Source organism: Pleurodeles waltl, chromosome 11 (assembly GCF_031143425.1).
Source record: "Pleurodeles waltl isolate 20211129_DDA chromosome 11, aPleWal1.hap1.20221129, whole genome shotgun sequence".
NCBI lineage: Eukaryota > Metazoa > Chordata > Amphibia > Caudata > Salamandridae > Pleurodeles > Pleurodeles waltl.
In genome coordinates, this window is record NC_090450.1 from 337027557 (window position 1) to 337049641 (window position 22085).

The following is a 22085-nucleotide window of genomic DNA, read 5'->3' on the forward strand; positions in this document are numbered from 1 at the left end:
CCCTAAAATAGTAATATAAACTCCAATCTCACCAATAAGCAGGATTTTCTATTACCATTCTGGCCATACTAAATATGACACAGTATTACCACTTTCTAATCAGAATCTACCACTCAAGCAGTATATGAGGGTTGTCCTAATGTTATCATATGAAAGGAGCAGGCCTCACAGTAGTGGAAAGCGAATTTAGGAGTTTTTCATTACCAGGACATTTAAAACTCACATGTACATGTCCTGCCTTTCACCTGCATAGCACCCTTCCCGATGGGTTACCTAGGGCCTACCTCATGGGTGACGTATATGTAGAAAAAGGGGAGTTTAATGCTTGGCAAGTACTATTAAAATGCCAAGTTGAAGTGGCAGTGAAACTGCACACACAGGCCTTGCAATGGCAGACCTGAGACATGGTTAAGGGGCTACTTATGTGGGTGGCACAACCAGTGCTGCAGGCCCACTAGTAGCATTCAATTTACAGGGCCTGGGCACATGTAGTGCACGTTACTGGTGACTTACAAGTAAATCAAATATGCCAATTGGGAATAAACCAATGTTACCATGTTTATGGGAGAGAGCATATGCACTTTAGCACTGGTTAGCAGTGGTAAAGTGTGCAGAGTCCTAAAACCAGCACAAACAGTGTCAGAAAAGTGGACAGAGACAGGCAAAAAGTTGGGGGATGACCTCCCTAAGGCTGTCAGGTCTAACACCCTGAAATAGTACCTTCGGCTTCACAGGGAACAGGAGCATACACCGCAAATTGTACGCTCACAGTGTGACCTTGATGGAATCAATAGTCTATCTTTCTTTTTGGACTTTGAGTGTGTAATCCGGAAACACCACGATCTTTACATTCTCACGTCAGACTTTTCCCTTCTTGCGTATTTCAGCAAGAATCATATCTCGGTCTTGAAATTTCAGGAATCTCGCTATCACCGGTCTTGTGGGGGACTCCAGGAGGGGGCCTACCCTCCAGCGCTCGTTGCGCTCTTTCTATTATGAAACAGGAGGAGAATTGATCAGGGGCAGGGTGTGCCGCAGCCACACATCCAGGAATTGTGCCATATTGGAGCCTTCTACCCCCTCAGGGAAGCCCACAAATCTAAAGTTGTGTCTCCAAGCTAGATTTTCTGTATCTTCCAACCACCAGGTTATTGTTTTGGTGGTGGCTTGGGCTTCAAACACCACTTTACAGAGGTCTTTTACTGTGTCCTTTAGGACCAAGATTCTCGTTTCAGCTGTTGTGCCCTCTCTGCCACGCTGCATAGGTCTTGGTGTAGAAGGGAGACCTCGGGTGCACCTTGCCCATATTTCCTTCTAGGGCTTCGTGTGAGAATTGTATGGCTGTGAGAAGGGCTGTACTGGCGGGGAGATCCGGTGGGTCAGCGTCCGGCAGGAACATAATGGTTATTGTATACCTGTCCATTTTGCCCTGTCAAGGGGGTTTAGGATCTGTGTCACGCACTGTTTCTCTTCTAGTGACCTGCACTATGGCGGTCTCCCTGTTGCGGTTTCTCCAACTCCCTTTGCTTTGTCCCCCTAAGTGCCCCACTAGGCACTACTTGTGACTCGCCAGACCTAACCGTTTGTGTCTTCACGCATTTTTATGGGTTCCCACGTCATCTGTTCGACGTCCCAGAAAAGCTTCACATTTTTTAATTCTATTAGGGTATCAGGTTCTGGATGCTCTGTTCGGCATACTTAATCAGCGTTAGGTAGGGGAAAAGAAAAAAGTCTCTCGTCGACATTACTCTAATCACAGGATATATTTTGGTGTCTCTCTCCTCTGTTGTGTGTCTTGGCCCAGTGCCACAGATTTGTGCACTGTCCTCAAGTCTCTGAGTCTCACTGGGGACGTGAGTCTCCCTCCTGTGGATTTCAGGTCTGTTCTGGACAGTTGTGGTGTCACTTGTGTTCTCTGGTGATCCCCGGAGGGTGTGTGTTGTCTTGTGCTTCTCTAGCCTGGGGTCTTCCTAGGCCTGGGACGGCTTATGTCTGCCAGGAGGGGGCATCTGTTTCCTGCCGATTCCCCTCAGGACTTCGTCCAGTGTTTTTAACAGCAGGTAGGAACCAGGCATGAGCTTTGGCATTGCGTTGCTAACTTTTTAGGCCTCCGCTCCCAGGGCTCGCGCCTCTCTCCTTGCGGTCCGACCACTCGTGCCTCACCCCCCCAATCCAGAACATGAGGTGGGTCAACTTCTGTGGGGGAGAATGAGTACTGAGGAAGGGGAATATGGGGATGACGAGTGCCTCCCGTTTGATTTATTGTCACTCACAGGCACTCACCAACACCTCCTGTCACCACACTCGGCCAGGCTCAGCCCAATCTCCGCTTTGGGCCTCCACTGCAGCCACGTCCCAGTGTTGCAGGTGCTCCCACCGAGGACTTGCAGGTTGGTGTAGGGAGTTTCTTTAAGTGTACCACACCGGCCAAGTGCTGACCATCCACGGTTCTGTGCCTTGCGGGTCCTTCTCCCGGCGCGGAAGGCGGGTCTGCTTCCCTTTAGGGGGGTATGCTGGTGTGAATGGGAGGGGGGGGACCCGAGCTCTTCTGACCAGGCGCCCGGCCCCTGATGTCCGATCGCACAAGGTCTGCCAGGGAAGCTCCAGGCGGCTCGTCCCACCTCCACTACAGGTTGGCTCTGTGTCTTGGATGGCACTGAAAGTTGCGTCCGCAGCTGCTGGGGTTTTCTCTAAGTGACTACGTTTGTCTGATAGGGTAGTTTCGTGGGATGGCAATAGGATTGTATAAGATTAGTTAGGGGCCCGGTGCGGAGCTTGCTCAGGGATGCCCGTGTCGTGGTTACTGGCACCTTCAATCTGGTATTGTGAGTGGTCTGTCGAATTACACCAAAATATTTACATAGATGGAGACAAAAACGCTAATTCACTCTTCCTTTCTCTGGTTTAAAAGTCTTCAAAAATAAGTTTTTTTTCAAAATACTGTTTTTTTCTTTCACTTAGTACCCCTACCAATCCGCATTCCTTTCCGTTTCCAATGCTCCTGAAACCCCTCTCATGCACCAGGCTTGTCCTTTAATCTATTTTAACATTATATGCCAGTGTGATTGTTGGAAAGTCTGAAATTCACAGCCCCCCCCCAATCTTACTGACCAAGCTACACCCCAGGGGTCAGGCCCAGTGAGTGTGGAGACTGGGTCAAACGCATGGCTAAAAAGAAGAAAATATTCTGCATTTTGTTTTTTGTTTTTTTACAACTTCGGGTAACGACATATAAATTAGCATGCACACCTTACATGAAAAATAAATGCATGTTAAACTGATCAGTGGGATGCAGTCTTACATTGTCAAACCTCAGTTGGTTAATGTGATCACTGCAGGTGTGTGCGTGTCATAGTGATTTGTTTATTTATGGCCCTAGAAGATCCTAGCCTGTGATAGAAAGCACAGTGAATAAGTCATTATTTTAAAGTTGTTTTAAACAGAAGATGTGCTGCCAAAAAATGTAGTTTTTACTTGATTTGTTTTGTGTGTATTTTTGATGTAGTTAAGATGAAACAAGTGTGTTAAAAATATACAATTTAGTAATACTGATACCACCCATATGTCACCACTCAAAAAGAATAAATATTTGGCAACAAGCAACTCCATTAATTAAAACCTTTAATGACTTCAAAGCAGACTTTATATTTGGTGATTAACCAATAGCACATATCGCAGATAGCAGAGAACAGGGGGAGAAGGCATGTTTCATTTTAGCTCTCTATCCCTCTTCTCTGATTCCCTCCGGCCCTCTCCACCACCTGATCCTTCACTTTCAGGCACAGGCACTGCGAGGTCAGCATTATCTGTTCAGGGTAGGTTGTTTTTCCAAATTGTGAGTTAAGGTGGTGGTGAGGAGGCCAGCAGTGTTGCATTCAGATGCAGAGCCCGGATCCTCAAGACCCCCAAGGGTCACAGAGTAATGGTCCAGGAGAAAAAAACAAAGGAGGAAGATCCAGTGGCAGTGCGGTGCCAAAGAGATAGCCCCAAATATGGGGCGCTACGTGGGGGCTAATTTTTTGTTCACAAAAGAAAGGAGGGCAATATGTAGGGTTCCCTTTTTTTTTTTTAAGGGCAATCACTATAATCAGTGCAGCAGGCGCTGTGACAGCAGTGCCAGGGGTATGAGTGACCACTGGACCCCAGTCATGGTTGTCTTAGTATGAAAAAGGAGCGGGGCAATTTTCTTTGAAGCATTAGGGTCCAAGTCATCTTTGCTGCACATGGGATAGGACCCAAGCATGGGGTGGGGGGGTCGCAGGATGCTTGATTTTTTCTTTTCCAAAAGGCAGCAGTAAGCCAGCTTTGGGCATCAGGCCTTGGATTTGATATCCCTCTGAAATGGGCAGAGTAGAAGAGTAGACAGACTATCCTTTCTTTCTTGCTTTAGGTACCAGTGCCGACTTGCTGCACCAGTGTTGCGCTGGCCCTCAGTGCAGTAGCCCAAAGGAGGGGGAAATTGAAGCAGAGAATGAGATGAGACCCCATGTTGTTAACAGGGCAGAGGAGACAGCCTGTTTCGCAAGGCAGTAGCTATCATTAGTAAAGCAGGTGCAGAGACTTGGGAGCACAGTAGTCTGTATGACCCGCAACATCACAATTATGAATGTCTTACTTTAAAAAAGGAGGTATTGAGGCTCAATGTCCTTGCTAGGAATATAGGAATATGACGGAGTCACCCCTGCCGCAAAAATGGGGCATGGGGGCAACATGCAGGAGCTCATTTTTTTCAGAAAGGAACAGACACCTGGTTTCAAGGTTGAAGGGTTAGTCAGGCATGGAAGGGAAAGCTTGAAAGGAGAGAAGACGTGCAGTCCTGAGAAGCAGTTTGTCACTAGTGCAGCAATTGCTTTGGGGCTCTGGCCTGACAGCAACCCCAATTATAGGAAGTAATGTTTTGGTCAATTCCCCTTGTGTTTGACACATTTGCTCTTTTATAAGTCTCACATTTATTGTGCTTATGAGCTACAAAAAAGCGGCCCTGAAATGATCTCATAAAAACATACTTGCGATCAGCTCTGCCTCTTCTGCTCACTCAATCCTTGCCATAACGTTTTGGAGGGGGGCTGACATTTTGCGTGGGAGGGGCTCTATGCAAACATTTTGAGGACCTCTGAATTATTGTGACAGAGGCTTCTCTTTCAGGATGGGGTGCACATCTGGGAATTTGATGTGTGCAAGGCCACAGGTCAGAGAAGGACAGCTTGCATTGCATCAGTTTGTTATGGTTAGGGTATTTATCAAGCGCATCATACAACTGAGTTTTCTTGGCATTCAGTCACTACAAAAATATGGGCAGCAGAATAATTAAAGATTACTTGTTAAATAGGTATGGACTTAGCCGATTTTCAAAAGACGACTAGAGAGGGTTGACTTTGAAGATCAAAAGGAAGGGTATTACAGGTTCTGGTAGCCAGAATAGATATCAGATGTATCTCCATATAGTGCTGTGCAGAATCTTGGCAGCTGTAAGGAAAAGATGTAATCTGATTTTCATTGTCTGGACATTCTATACCAAGTCAATGTTTTTACTAGGAACTCAGTACAATTTGTGTAGGTTGCCCTATGGACTTTTGTTATTGCCTTACAAACAACTTTATTATGAACGGGGAACCAATGAAGACTCCTCACAATTGACTCACCTTTCCTTGGACTGCTTAAAAGTCATGCTACTGAATTTTGTATCAGTTGGGGGCTCGAGGTGCGTTTCTTGGGGGCAGATAGGAAAACAGCCTTTCCGATAATCTATTCTAGATTTGATCAGTGTTTTGAGTTCTTTTTCAAGAAAACGCCTGATGATGCAAAGTATGTTCAATTGGAAAAATAACAGGTTTTAGTGATTTTTGAGACCTACTTCGCCAGCCTCAAGTTTTAGTCAATATGTATGCCTAGATTGTCTATACAAGCAGAGGGAGGAGGACCAATGATTGCAAGCCAGGGAAGGTTACCTATGGTTTCTCTTGGAGATGTAGGAAACATCTCAATTTTAGAGGATTTTATTTCAGATAATTTAATGGCATACGCCATTGAGTGACAGACAGACTGTCGGCCAGTGTAGAATATCTCTCACTGCTTAAACTTGAAAGACATGACAAATCAAAAAGAAATTGTGTATTGTTGGCTCACATCAAACAATTGTGTCTTTATCTGATGCAACAAATGTTCGAATTGATGCAACGGGGCAAAATTGATCCCTGCAGAATTCCACAATTGATTTTTCTGGGTTGAGAGGAGAATGGAAGGAGAGAGGCCAGTTGTTGGCTATTAGACAAAAAATCTTTTGGCCAAGACATAGGCGTGGCAATAATTTAAAGCTCTGAATGGGTAGTAACAAAAAATGCTTTTGTGTATAGTATCTTAAGGTTTCTGAGAGGTCCAGGAGAAAAGTGGCCCCCAGACCTCTGGCATCCATCAGTCTTTTTAAATCATATGAGATTCAGGGCACGGGTGGCAGATGAATTTCTTCCGCAGCCATCCCTGGTGGGGACATGAGGCGAAGGATGCACCAAGATGGTGGGGTGGGGGGTGCTAGGTCGTGCTGGACACGTCCTCAGCACCCAATGACCGGTGCTGAGCACACGCCCTGCACTTCCTTAGCACCAAAGGAGTTAATTAATGGAAAAAAACAAAAAACAAAAATAATATGGGTATGTATCTCTCTGTATATTTTTATACTTATTAGAGGAATGAAAAATGAATAAATACATTTTTCATTTCAATATATCAATACCATATAAGGTGATGAGTGTATGCATGTGAATTTATTTTCCTATAATAACACATATCTGTCAAAATGTGTAAATATAATTATAGCAATTGTATCTATAAGTGCTTCACTATTGAAATATTGGGGGACAGATATACATTAAGAATAAAAGAAAATATAAAATTATTAAAATATGTATTCATTTTTTGTTAACAATTCCTTGATTTACAGCACAAATGGAACGCCTGTTACTATTAAAACTCCCAAATAACCCGTAACTCTTCCGTTCTCTATCCATCCTTTATCCTGTTCATCCAACTAGCAGAGTCACGTGTGCGCCACTCCCACCACTTAATCCCAGCAACTATATATATTTCCCTCTACTAATCCACCATTAATCCACTTTACAGTACAGTGTACTCGCTGAAAAGTGCTTCCATGCCTCGTCATGGGTAGTAAGCGCTACATAAATAGAGTTACAATTACAAGTAAAGTCATACCTTGAAATGTCACATGCCAGAACTGAGGAAAAACTCTTGGTGACACTGAGGCACTACCAGCCTCCTTATGATCTCTTTGCTTGTCAATACATGTGTCATTCCTCCTAGGACATCTTGTATTGTCATTGTATCATATTGTATTCTAATCTCTTGAAATTAATTCTGTGTCTAGTGGTTGCTCCCCTGTTGGTGCAGGCAACAGCGGGATCTCTGTAGTTAGCCTCTCAGTTGCTTTTCTTCATCTCGTCTCTGTTTTGTGCTTAGTGGCAGTCTAAGACATAATGACCACTCCAACTCACACTCGAGTAGATAGTTTATAATAATGATCTGGCCGTACACATGCCTTGCTGTTTGTTGTGCCTCCCTCCCTCTTTCTCTAGGAACTCCTCAGCAATGGGGAACTTTTCTGCTTGATATTTTTCAAGGGTGAATTCATTAGGGATAAACTTCTGTGGCATCACAAACATAATATTCACTAAGGTGCTGCTGACCTCCACGTACTATTACATTTTTATTGGACCATTTTATTGCCATTTTCAAATTTGAATGCAACACAGGAAGCAAGACAGCATAACACGCATCATTTGACTAGATCTGTGTATGGCCACAGCCCAGTCACAAATTTACGATTACTACCCAACTATAGCTTGATTCACAAAGGTAAAATTACACTTTAGTGTAAGTTTTCGACTTTTTTGTTATTCACAAAAGAATTTTACAAGTGAAATCTTATGGAGTCTTCGTACTTGTGGCAGACACTAAGAACAGACCTATCTTTTTATGTGTGGAGTTTCCGCCATGAGTGCAGAGACTCCACAGTTGTAAACATGCTACTCGTAAAATGTTTTTATGAATTGCAAACAAATTGAAAACGTTCACTAAAGTGTACATTTCAAACTTTTTGAATCAGGCCCCTGCTCACGTCCACATTTGCTCTCTGGTGAAGAGTATGAGAGGGGATTGTACTTGTTTGGGAGTCTTCTTAGCTTTACATTAAATGCACCTTAAGCATGCTGAAATCGCTACTTGTCTTGGTATCAATAAAAGTGTTAGCCAAAATTCATCATCAATAAGACCTAGGTTTGCCTGTCAGCTCAACTTAAGGTCTGGAAATGTCAGTGGTCTGTATACCTTCAATTTCATATATCTGCAAGAACATTTGGTCGAGGAGGGACAACTTGCTCAAATGGAATTTTGAGGTACCTCAGAGTTCCACACAGCTAACCAGAATGCTTTGAGTAATTCATCATAGATAAAAAGTGAGTGGTTACTAACTAACCTGCGACCAGGTAAAATGTCTAACACCTCTTTCTATCCTATCCACAGGTTCTGCCCTCGTTGTGTTCAGGAACGCAAAAAGAAATGAAGACCCAAACTTGGTGGTCGAGAAGACAGAAGTTTAATATATTCCTTTATTCTCCTTGCAATATTTTATATTCAAATACTTTCTCTTGATTTTTAACTATATTGTTCTTGTCCTTTTTAGCTCTTAGGGCAGTGAATTTTGGTTCACTTCATCAGGAAACTGGCTAGATAAGGAAGCTGGTTTTATGTAAGAAAAAGAATAACGAAGAATAATTACATCAATGTGAACATTTTATTCTGTGAATGTTGCGTAGCAAAGGGCAGACATATTGTAGGATATGTTATCCAGGGTTGTGTGGGAAAGGGAGGTACTTTTCCTTCGACATATGAATGTTATAACTAGGTTTGGGGCTATTGTTGGATCTAGTCTTGGAGATGGGGTGGGATCATTTAATATGAATAGTCTGGAACATTGTGGGATGATGGTAGTCAAAGAGCTATCATCTTAATGCCATAACAAACCAGCTATTTTTGATATCCTCTCTTCATATGGTTTGTCCTGGGATGTGGGTGAAGAACAACAATTTATTTACACAGGACTTATGATGGGGGACAAAGGTGGAGGAGGGAGTGGGAGCTGAGATGACAAAGGATTATTTTTGGATAATGTGTAACTGATGCAAGAAACTGCATTATCCAACGTCTGTCAGATGAATTATGCACTGGCTGAGTACATCAGTTGTAACAAGCAGGTCACAAGTTTGGATGAAGGCCTGGCTTAAATGGTCCTTAATCTTGCTGATGTTGATAAATTAAGTACCATTAAACTGGGAAGTAGGAATAACTGTTATTGAGAGTACTCTACAGTGGCAAAACAAGGATAGGAATTACATACCCCACAAAAGACCACATTGCACAGCAAGTTTTGAGAGTATTGCCTAAGCTTCAGTGGACACATATGTGGCATTTATCCCTTAGTTCTTGGCTCTCCTGGCACTCTTTATCTTTAAATGTGCATACAAAACATATGAATGAGGAAAAATAGAATGGCGATTGTTTGACAAATGTGCACACATCCATTCTAGCCAAAGCAATATAGTTGCAGAGGTAGCTTACTTCTCACAGTGTTAAAAATTACTTATTATCATGGAGACAGTCGGAGGGTAGAGCACTCCCTAGGTTGCACTGTTAAGGCTAAAATCATTATCTGTGATATTTAGGGCACAGAATCACTACTAAGTACGTATTCAAGAGATCGCCTCTTACCTGGTTTGCTTTTGCAATGGCTTTACCACTATTTGGGAACTGGGCTTAAAGGAAAACTAGTCCACCCCCTGCAAACGTCTAATTGTTTGACTTGTTTTACTGTCTCATTTCTCATCTTTCCTGAGGAGGTGGTTGTAAGTTCTGACCATTAGCATCTCAATCATCATCTACTCTTCTGACTAGTGACTGTCTGCAGCCAGGAAGGAGCCATTTCAATACTTGTATCTCCTGACAAGACACTCAATATTCCGCACTGTGATCTGAAGGTACATGGGTTGAGAGTTAGGACTTAATTACTTTGCTGCTTATTTCAGTTGGGTGGCTCTGAGAGATATTTTAAACTGCTGTGGATATTTTAGTTTCACTTTATACAAAACCCAAAAGTCCAAGCTTGGTCTTGAACTCGCATTTGCATCCTACAGTACTAGCATTCTAATATTAAGTGCTACTGGTTGTCCTAAATCAATTCTTATGATTTACCACTATTGCACAGCCATCATTATCTAAAGAAAAACACGTCTACACCGTTAGGAACGGGGATCTTCAAAATATTCAAAAGATTCCTTTCATGTAGACTCTGTTTAAACTGCTACATCTTGCCAAAAAGAGTTTAGAAGATTTGATCATCCTAATAAATACATTAACTAAAAAAAGAAAACAAAATTAAATGGTAATTCTTAAAGTAGGGATTAAAAATTCCTATTCTTACGAGTTATGTATGAAACTGCACCATCCAGGGTCAGTCTCAAAATCCCAATTTCAGTCAGTCAACCAATCAATCTGTATTACGGCTACAAGGCCATAAAAGAACATATTGGAATTACAGTACAAAAATGTAAAACAATGAATACACAATAAAGCAATTCTCGTTTCTTAAAATATCAGCAATTATGACACAAATAGCTTACAATAAGCATTGTAATACCATATGACTGCTAAAATCAAACAGATAAAAAGGGGAAGGAAACTGAATAAAAGCCTATACCTCATCTGGATAACAATTTCTGCATAAGACTGCACATGTGCAGCAGAAACCGAGAGACAGCAAAGACAATTAATTGCTTAGCGTCGCTCTGTAATACTCTAAAAGCTATCCCTAAATTCCTTATCCCCAGACTGCGACAAACCTGTACGATCCATCTTTTTCTAACCCCTGGTAGGTGGAAAAAAATAGCAAAGCATGTTTGGATGATTCTACCATTAGAGGGCAGAATGGACAAAAATAGTCCTGATCGCTAGGATGAGTTTCCTACTTGGCGGAAAAGGAACCAAGGAGCAAAGTTCCCAGGCGGAATTTAAGATATAAACTCTTCACAAGAGGATGTTCAATCTCATCCAAGAACTCCTTGAACTGACGCACCACTTTGAACTCCAGAAATGATGCAGTAAGGGACCTGATCCTGGAGATGGTCAGATGAGAGTTGTCAACATAAAGCCAATAAGCACCATTCCGGTCAGACATAGACACTGAGGTAATAGCTGGAAAGGAAGACCATATATTTTTAAACCCAATCTGACCCAGACTCGCTTTCAGGGACCTCACCCACGGAATCCTAGCAGTACCCCAGTACATCTTCCAGGGCCTCGGGGAAGGGTGTGAGCTGGGGAACTGTCCAAAGGTTCACCAATATAGGAGGGGTCTTATCCCAACCAAATCACTAACCCTTCTCAAACCACAATCCAGCTGCAGGGGAACAAGTGGGGTGCTAACAGGAATATTAACTAAGCTTCTCAAAAAACAATTTTCACACGTTTCTAGGGCTCTTGTATCATGAAAGCCCGAAAGCTCCCCAACATATAAATCTGACTCTTGTAGATCTCAAGGGCTATTGACACTGGTCGAAATGAGGACAAGCGATGAGCCTTAAAAATACCTCCACAATATTGCTCTAACTTGAGTCTATGCAACTCAACATGAGAGGACCCCTATCAAAGCTTTCAGTAAGCATAACCCCTAAATAATCAAACACAGAAACTCTCTCCAGTGGCACCCCATTAAGGGATGAGTTGGAATGAGATGTCAGACAGGGGATGAAGACCATAAATTTAGTCTTACTGGGGTGACTCTCCAACCCTCTCCATCTGCAAAATGACTTGAAACAATCCAGAAGCCTCTGAATCCCCACTGGGGACTTGGATAGCAATACAGTGTCATCTGCAAACAGGGGGGCCAGCCTCTTAACCCTAACAAGAGTGGGGCATTGACCTCACATAACGGCAGCTGGGATACCAACTCATTAATATGCAAAAGGAAGAGGATTGGGACCAGCACACACCTCTGTCTCACTCCCCAGTTTACCGGTACAGGTTCAGTCAGTTCACCATTTGGCCTGCATCTAACTTGCGTATAGTTGTTGTTTAATCTGATAATAATACTCAGAAGGTAGCCAGGACTCTGAACTCCGCAAGGACTGCCCATCGAGCAGTGTTTTTGGGGACACAATCAAAAGTGGACAGATAACATAGAGTCTGCCAACCCTCAGTGTCACAAATTTCCTGTATAGCAGTTGCAAATGGAAGAGCTGATCAATTGTCCCAACACGGTCTGTGAACCCAGCCTGCAGCGGAGCTAAAACATTCGAGTCAGAAACACACTTGGTCATCCTATTCCGAATAATCCAGCTAAACATCTTTTGCAAGCTGTCAATAAGACTGTAGTTAGATGGTAAGGATCTAGAGCCCTTTTTATAGATTGGAACAATTCCAGCCCCTGCTGTAGTAGAAAGGATAGGATTGCCATTCAGTATAGCACTGAAAAACAGGGCTAGGTAATGGCACCAAACATTTTTGTATGACCTGAACAGATCACCAGGCACTTTATTCATCCCAGGGGCTTTATTTGGTGCAATCTAGTCTGATGCATTGGAACATCTTGGAACTTGAGATGTGGTTATTCCAGGGTAGCACATTCTCAGTAGGGTGTCCAGCCATGGGGACAGCAAATCATTGATTGCATAATGCCCCTAGAACCTCAATAGAATCGGCTACTTGCGCTGAGCCCTGATCCTCAATGCCAGAGTATAACTGAGAGAACATTTTCTACCCAGGTAGAGGCAGGAATGTTGCTATCCAGCTTAGTCTGATTACTAGTGATACCTTCAACAACAATCCCCCAAAAGGAACAATAATCCTTATCTTTAATGGCACCCAACCTTGTACTCCACTTGGAACACTCCCAGGTTCACTTGGCGCTAGTAATAGCTTTATAATGCAATCTAACACCCTGAATTATAACAGGGTGGAGGTACAGCAATAGTGCTCAATGCCACATACTCCACCACTAAGGTGAAGTGGAACTCAGGCGACTCTGGCCTATCAGGCATGGCATTACTGTGACTAATTTGGGAACAATGACATTAATCTAACTCGTCTAAATCCACAATTTCATCTTACACTGCCAGCATTCTAATATCTAGTGGTAACTGATTGCCCTACCTCAACTCCTGGAACCGGTTAGCACTAAATATTGCTTTACTTTAAGGTGAATGAATTATCATATCAATTTTATTTTATTTACTAAATGCAATTTTCTGAAGCATGGACCGTTTCTACTGACTTATTGCCATTGTTGGATCCACTGTCCATTGTCCCATATCACAATACTTTTGTACAGGTACATGATAGGACTTTTACCGTGTGGAACAACCTTGTGGTGTACACCTTGCATGCTAAATGATTCCTATTTAAATTATATCTCTGTTATCTATGGTTCTCAAACTTCATACTCACCAATTTTAGTTTTTGTATGCTATTTCCATTTTTATTTCCCTTGTATACTGTTTTTTTTTACAGTGGTATGAAGGGGTTGTTTTATTTATACCCTTGCCTTCGACCTTTATGTCTTGCTAGTATCTGCTTTTCCTCCCACTCTTGAGTTGTACAGCCCAGTGTGCCTTCTTTGTTGTATTCACTTAGGTTTATTTCGTCTAGAGTCTCCACCTTTTTATGTATCAAGAGCTACTCATGTTCAATGAAAACCACCCAGAGCTACTGATATTATTATTGTTGTAACAGGGACTACATGAGACGCGATTACATTAGTAGCCACTATATGCATAATTAGTAGCAATGATCACCTCAGTGTATTAGGCAGGGTTCTAAGCATTAAGGTAAAAATCGGGTTTGTCAATTCCAATGCCTTTACATGGGTAGGACATAATACCCACAGCTTCAATTACCTTGGCAACAAAGTAATTATATTAGTTATACATCTCCCCAGTGTCACATGACTTATTACTCAAATATCAGCTTTAAATATATTTTGGAAATTCAGCCATTTTTTCTCCAAATATCAGCCTATGCATTTTGAAAATACACACATTTTCGTCTCCAAAGCAGAAACATTCTACTTTGGTACACACATTAATTTAACAAAACAAAAGCTTCTAACTTGGGGTGCTGAGCGGCAAACAGGAGAGCTACTTCAGGCAGCTGAAGAGCTACCAGAAGCTCACAAGCCACTTGTTGGAGAAACCTGATTTAGGGTCTGGTTTGGAACCTGGCCGAGGGCATTAATCTGTTCCAAATGTGACGGATATCCTACCCACCATATTAGAAGTGCCATTATATTTTATTGAACTTGTAACACGGCAGACAGGATATTCGTCACATTTGGGATGTAGTAATCCCTTCTGCCAAGGTCGTAATCAGGCCCTTAGTCTGTCCTCTGAGTTTTCTGTGTTTTCCTATTTATGTCTTTTTCTACTCTGTTATCTCTCTTCCACATTTGTTTACGAGCTTTGTTGCATCACTATTTTAGTCTGCCTTTCACATTTTCTTCTCTTCCACTACCTAGGACCTGCCAGGTCTTAATATAAGAGTAGAAATTGCAGTTTTGGACAGGAAGTGGAGTGCATTGGTGCTGAGGGTGGTGGGTAGCAGGAGACCATGATGTTATATATATATTGGATATGGGTGGCGTAGTGCAATTTTCAGGGTGTGGTGGGGGAGAACAGCAGTAGTACTGATATTTATTTTTCGATTTGGGGGGTTACAAATGTATATATTGAGAATAGTGGAGGTGGGGGCAGGAGGCCAGTGTGTTTTTGTAACCTTTGGAGTGCAGACCATGTTACGTATGGCTCCCCCAATTATATCTCTGCATGTTTGGTATAATGTAATGTGAGTAACAGGGATGTTTTTGAATGATATCATAGATATCTTTGCTCTTGTTTATTTGATGTCACTCAGAACAGCCCACTAATAAATATCCCCACTATTCACATATTTATAATTCTGTGGCTCTAGTTCTAAGTTGTGCTGTACTTTTATAAAAGTAATCCTAAAATCTCACAAGATTTTACTGTGTGCTAATTTCACACCACTAATGTGATTATACAAGTAAAACCACATGTAATGGCGACTTGCTGCTTTGTAGCTAATTTTATTCTGGTTGCAAATCCGCACGGAATTCACCTGTGTGTGGGATTTCAGTTCATACATTTCTGAGCTGTGTTGAGCAGGTGGTAACATTATGCACAGGCCTGTTCTGTGCTCCCCCTGTCAGGAAAAAAAACAGTAATGAGACTTGGAAGCTGATGCAGCCAAAGTCTCATATGATTTTTCCAGCCGGTAAAATCCAGTCAGGGTGTGAAAAAAATCCACCTACTCAGAGGCAAATTGGAATTTAGTGAGGTAATTCTTATCTGTCTGACTAATAATCATACCCTACACGTATTCCATGAGTTTTCCAGTTTCCAAGTGAGATAAAATAGACAATGAGAGTGAAGCTTGGATTGTCTATCTTATCGCTTGGAAGCCCGAAATGGAAAACTCGATGTTATTGAGAGCAAGGGAAGAGGAATCCTGGGGAATCCATGTTCAATGTGCTCCACCTGCTTCAACCTCACTTCCTGAATGAATATTAAAAAATAACATTATACAGGTGCCTTGTCATCCACCCCACCCCTACTGTTAGTGCCCTTCCTTCACCCATATACCGGAATATACCTGGCATCCTCCCACCCAGCCCTATCCCCATTGTTAGTTGTCTTTGCTCCCAAATAAATAAAATATGCACAGCCTCTGGCCAAAAACTCACCTTTCATAACTTTTTTCCTCACCCCATCCACATACTTTTAAATCTTTCCACTACCTGGCTACCTGCTACTCTTGATACCTCCCTCACTCAGCCTGTCCTAAAAAAACTATACCTTTATAACTCACATCTTGCTGCTCTACCACATTAAGGGCCATATCTCAAAATTGGGCTGCTACCAACCGCAAACATGCTTTTCCATATGTACAGAGCCCAAATTGCGATTCGGTAATATGTTACTGAATCGCTATTTGTGTTGAGTGATTCAGTATTTGGTAGTGATTCAGTATTTGGAAGCGCTGAGTTTACGGTGTCCCTTCCTAATACTGAATCACTGTGGTATATTTTAATGTCTTTTGACCAAATAACGGTCGCAAAACATTCATTTTTTTAACGACGCCTGTTTCCTAATTGTGATTCGCAAAGAATCACAATTAGATAATCACAAACCCTAAAATGTATGCATATGGCCCTCAGTTATTTCCCAGCCCCACCTGGTTCACCCTCTGCTCTAAAAGCGGAGAGCCCTGACAGCGGTAGCAGCAGCTTTGTGAGAGCGGCTCGTCCGCATTGCTGGAATCAACAACTGGCGCTTCTGATAGCCCTATCTGGTCTTTGGGGGCCAAGCAGGGAGGTGGAGAAGACCGTGATTCTGCTCCGTTTCTTGGCCCTCCATGGACTAAAGCGAGGCAGCTCACCTCCGTCAATTTAACACCTGCTTCATAGCGCAGTTTTTCACAGCTCTGACAAAGCGGATTAAAAATGAAACCCGTACTTTCACTGCTCAGAAGTCAGAGCAGTAAATAAATAGGTTTCAGAGGTAGCATTCAAGATGATGACTTCTACTGGATGCCATGCCTAATAGTGCTTTCTGCAGCACTAGGGATTGGAAACATTTTGTGAACACTGGTGTCCTCTTGCACAAAACAAACCCTAATCCCGGTGATTCACCCTGAGCCTTTAAATCAGTTAATGGCCAGTTGTATGTAAATAACTATTGATTGCAGCCCCTCTAATATTGCTGTTCTTTTCCAAAGTTCAAACATTTTAGTAAGTTTGGCTTAATATATTTAATTAAAATGATTCTGTCTCTAAATAGATCTGTTTTCTATACTCCGCTTCTTATTTGATGTAAGTTGTCTATAAAGTGTAGAATGGTTGACAATGATTGCTATACAACATAGGGATATTTCATATGAATCAGGAGAGATGTGTGAATTTCCAAGCTGGGGACCGCAAAGATTTAGGAGAGTCATGTTCTAGCTAAATACCTGCACAGAAAAAGAAAAAATTGTGGTGGAGGAATAATCGATCGGGATTGTATCACAAAGATGTGTGAATGGTTTTTCTGACACCTAGACTATTGTGACATGACTGTAATAGAACTGTAAAAATAGTTATAAAACTCTTGTTAAATGTAAGAACATCCAAAACCCTTGCCTTTATTCTGTCAAAAATATTTTTATGTTCTTAGCATAATTTACATAAAGAGCTTAAGCAACATTTTTGACTGTGAAAAATTGACAGACTTTCTGTATTTTTGAATTGTCATGTTTTGGGAATAGTAAAGCAGCCTACATAGTGGTGAAGAAGCCTAGTCTACCTGTTCTGCAAGTTTCTTATCTTTATGGGGTTTCGGCATACGCAAAACCCTCTTTCTATGAAGGATAACATAAAACGACCTCTCATGCATGTGCATATGCTGCTTGTAGCTTCATTGCTCTTCATCAAGAAGAAAGGAATAAGAATTCCACAGCTTTAAAACTGAATGGTATAAAACATTTTTTTCTGTTAAACACAGTTGTTCCCTTTGAAAATGAATGAGAATATTATAATTCATGTTACTAAAATGATAATATTATGTAAAAATATGTATATGGGTATTTTTGAATCTTTTTGATTATGAATCAGTTGTTATAAATAAAGTATTTTTGGAAGCTAAAACATGATTTGTTGTTGATTCTGATTGAAACCTCGAATACGGTTTGCTGTTGCATACACTGAGTTAGTTTAGGTTTGGAAACATTGGGTTGGAGGGAACAACCCCCCCCCCCCCCACCCCCCAAAAAAACGTTCTGAAATGGAGCACCATAATCTACCCCAGAGGTTATCAGTGCAATATGTAACTGAAGTGACAATATGCCTTTATCAGTTGATCACCACAAATATATCTTTGTTTGCAGATGCTTGTTGATGTTGAGCTATAGCTGTCCTATTCACCTCAGCACTCTTTTGCACTGATTGTTGTAAACCACCATTAAAGTGATCCAGAGCAACAAAAGTATTAAGTCAAGTATCAAGTAAATTATTATGTGTTGGCACTCCAGAGAGGACCAATCAATCAGGATTTTGTAAAGCGCACTACTCACCCGTGAGGGTCTCAAGGTGCTGAGGTGGGGGAGGGAGTGCTGTTACTGCTCAAACAGCCAGGTCTTGAGAAGTCTCCTGAAGGTAAGGAGGTCTTTGGTCTGACGCAGGTGGGTGAGAAGAGTGTTACACGTCTTGGCGGCGAGGTGCAAGAATGATCTGCCGCTGGTTTTAGATCTGTGGATGCGTGGGACGGTTGCAAGGGCGAGGTCGGCGGAGATGCCGGGTCGGGGTGTAGAAGGAGAGCCGTCTGTTGAGGTATTCTGGTCCGGTGTTGTGCAGTGCTTTGTGAGCGTGAGTGAGGAGTTTTAAGGTGATTCTGGGAGCCACTACAGGTCTCTCAGATGGCCTATGATGTGGCAGTGGCGAGGGATGTCCAGGATGAGGCGTGTGGAGGCGTTCCGGATGCGTTTCAGCTTCTTCTGGAGTTTGGCCATGGTTCCTGCGTAACGGGCATTGCCGTAGTCCAGTTTGCTGCTTATGAGGGCTTGGATGACTGTTCTTCTGGTATCGGTAGGGATCCATTTGTAAATCTTTCGGAGCATGCCAAGGGTGTTGAAGCAGGAGGAGGAGATGGCGTTGACTTGCTGGGTCATGGATAAAGAGGAGTCCAAGATGAATCCTAGGTTGCATGCGTTGGCAGTGGGAGTCGGAGTGGATCCGAGAGTGGCAGACCACCAGGAGTCATTCCATTCAGAGGGGGTGGAGCCGAAGATGAGGACCAGTGGGGCCATTGAAGAGGGTCGACTGAGGGACGAACCCTTGGGTACGCCACAGATGATTTTGGTGGCTTCTGAGCGGAATGGGGGGAGGCGGACTCTCTGGGTTCTGCCAGTGAAAAAGGAGGTGACCCAGTCCAGGGCTCTGTTGTGGATTCCTGCATTGCTGAGGCATGAGCGTAGGGTGTGGTGGCAGGCGGTGTTGAACGCTGCCGAGAGGTCCAGAAGGATGAGGGCCGCGGTTTCACCATTGTCCATTATGGTTCTGATGTCGTCTGTGGCGGCTAGGACGACAGTTTCGGTACTGTGGTTGCTGTTGAATCCGGATTGGGAAGGGTCCAGGGTGCTGTTCTCTTTGAGGAAGCAGGTAAGTTGTCTGTTGACAGCTTTCTCAATTACTTTTGCCGGAAAGGGGAGCAGGGAGATAGGCCAGAAGTTCTTGAAATCCTTTGGGTACGCCTTGGGGTTTTTGAGGAGGGCGTGGATCTCGGTGTATTTCCAGCTCTCTGGGAAGTTGGCGGACTCGAAGGAGCTGTTGATGATCTTCCATAGTTGGGGTGCGATGACAGAGCTTGCTTTGTTGAGGATGTGGTGAGGGCAGGGGTCAGATGGAGAGCCGGAGCAGATGTTGTTCATGATTTTGATGGTGTCGTTGACGGGGGTCCAGGTGAGCAGGAGGTTGGTCGGAGATGAGTCTGGGGTGTTGGTGGTTGCCGGAGGGGAATCTGAGTGCTGAAGCTGTCGTGGATGTCTGAAATCTTGCGGTGGAAGTAGGAGGCTAGGGAGTCACAATGATCTTTAGATGGCGGGATGTCGTTGGGGTTGGGGTTGGAGAGTTCCTTCACGATGTTGAAGAGCTCCTTGTGGCTGTGTGCGTTGTTGTTGATTCGGTCTTTGAAGGCGGTTCTTTTGGCGGTTCGGATGAGTTGGTGGTGTCTGTGGATTGTGTTTTTGAAGGCAGTGTGGTTGTCTATAGTCTGATCTTGGCGCCACTTCCTTTCGAGTCTTCGGCAGGTTTGCTTAGATTCGTGGAGGTCTGTTGGAGGGAGTGTTGATCGTGGCGAGAGTATTGGCACGTGTCGATCCATTGCCTGCAGCTGCGGGCAGCTGTGTCGGTGGTGTTGATGGGTGGATTCCGGAAGAGGGTTGCGATAATTTGGTCTTCGGTGACCTTGTTTCAACTGTGGTGGGGGATCTGTTGTGGTTTCTTGAAGGAAAAGTGGATGCAGCGGTGATCTGTCCAGTGACATTCGGTGGTGTGGTTGAAGGAGACGTGATTGCTGGCGGAGAGAATAGGGTCGAGTGTGTGTCCTGCGGAGTGGGTCATGTCGTGACAACCTTTTGAGGCCGAGGTTGGAGAGGTTGTCGAGCAGGGTGGCGGTGTTGTTGTCATTGGTGTTCTCGAGGTGGAAGTTTAAGTCCCCAAGGATTATGTAGTCAGTGGATGCGAGAGCGTGCATGCTGATGACATCGGTGATGGAGTCGCTGAACTGCTGTCGGGGGCCAGTCGATGAGTGTCCCTCGAAGGGTGGTGTTTGGGTCATTGTGGATCTGGAAGTGCAGGTGTTCGCTTTGCTGAGGGTGTCTTCGGTGCTGGTCGTCATCGTGCAGGGTGTTCTTGAGGTTGATGGCGATGCCTCCTCCTGGTTTGTTGGAGCGGTCCCTGCGGGTGATCTTGTAGCAGTCTGGGATAGCTATGGCGATGTCAGGCGCTGAGGAGGGGTTCATCCAGGTCTCGGTCAGGAAGGCGATGTCTGGGGAGGCTGAGTCGAGTAGATTCCATAGCTCTACTGCATGTTTGTGGATGGAGCAGGTGTGGAGGAGGATACATCTGAGATGGTTGCATCCTACCTTGGTTGGTGGGTCGTTGGCGTGGAGGCTGGTGAAGGTGTAGTTCCGGCAGGAGAAGGGTCTGCAGGTGGTCTGCGGGTGGTCTGCGGGGAGGCTTGAAGACAGGGGGGAGAGCAGTCGGTGTTGAGGGCGCGGCGGGTGCCGTTGTCGTAGTGGAGACGTGCGTGTCGGTGGTGGGGGGGTGAGAGCCAGGGATTCTGGCACTGGGCACGGATGGGCGTAGATGGGCTTGCCTTTGGCACATCAGTGGCGCTGCCACACAGCGGCCACCATTAAGTAGGGAGGAGAGGACAGCTGGGAGGCGGGAGCAGGGGCTAAAACGGCACAAAAAACGGGGCGGGCTGCGGGGGGGATCAGTGGCGGGAGTGCAGCACGAGAGAGAGGAGGGGGCGGGCCTCAGGGGCAGCAGCGGCAGGGGAGAGAGAGTGATGTGAGGGAGGGAAAAACAAGGAATAGTGTAACGTGAAGCAAAAAGAGCACGAAAGGGACAGCCACAGAAGAGAAAGCAGGACAGAGAGCAAGCAGAAAAAAGGAGGAAAGAGGCAGAGGGCAGCCTAGTAGGGAAGCAGAGCTCTTCCACTAGACACCAGTGATGAGGCGCAGGCAGAAGCCTGCAGGTGGAGGAGGGCCTCGAATTCCTGACAGGGGTCAGGATTTCAGAGGAGCGAAGGACAAGGGCTTTACTTACCAGGTGGAGCCACGGGAGGCAGAGCAGTGCACTGACCAGGTCAGTGGTATTGCTCTACAAACAAATTATAAAAAAAACAACTAACAATACACATAATACAAATTATGAAATACTAAAAGGTAATGCTCACTAGGACCATACTTTACAGTAAAACCCCGAATGTAAATAAAATGCAATTAAAGTGATGCATTTTAGGGATGCATTCAATAAACAAACAAGTCTTGAGCAGCACAGTAAACTAACGTCCTAATACAGTACCAAATTGGACAATAAAATTAATTTAACATTATGACAAAATACTAATACAGTACTTCATCATGAATTACATTATCGGGGTTGATACATAATATATGAAAATACTGATTCAGGAAGCAATTATATTAACTCAATTTAAAAAATATTTAAAGAAGTTAAAACAATTTGTGCAATCTGTTTCAGTGCAAGGGGCAAATAAATATTGGCGAGCTTCCTCCACTGAAGTTATACTATACTTTGTAAATAATGGTCTTAACAATTGATGATGTAGTGTATAAAGATAGGGACACACAAATATCACATGATTTAGATCTTGGACATAGCGCAGGCAAAGATCACAAACCCTTTCCTCCCTAGGTCCCACCCCTCAAACACCAATAACAACTTGTAT

The 22085-nt window shown here is 43.7% G+C and overlaps 1 protein-coding gene across 1 annotated transcript in view; it reads left to right on the forward strand.

Moving 5' to 3' along the window:
* The window catches only part of ING5 (inhibitor of growth family member 5), a 674090-nt gene extending 663667 nt beyond the window's left edge, over nucleotides 1-10423 (forward strand). Inside the window, exon 8 of the mRNA XM_069213625.1 lies at nucleotides 8533-10423. Within this exon, the coding sequence (XP_069069726.1) occupies nucleotides 8533-8572 (40 nt within the window). The 3' untranslated portion in view covers nucleotides 8573-10423. The remainder of the gene's footprint in view (nucleotides 1-8532) is intronic.
* Nucleotides 10424-22085: the final 11662 nt, after the last annotated feature.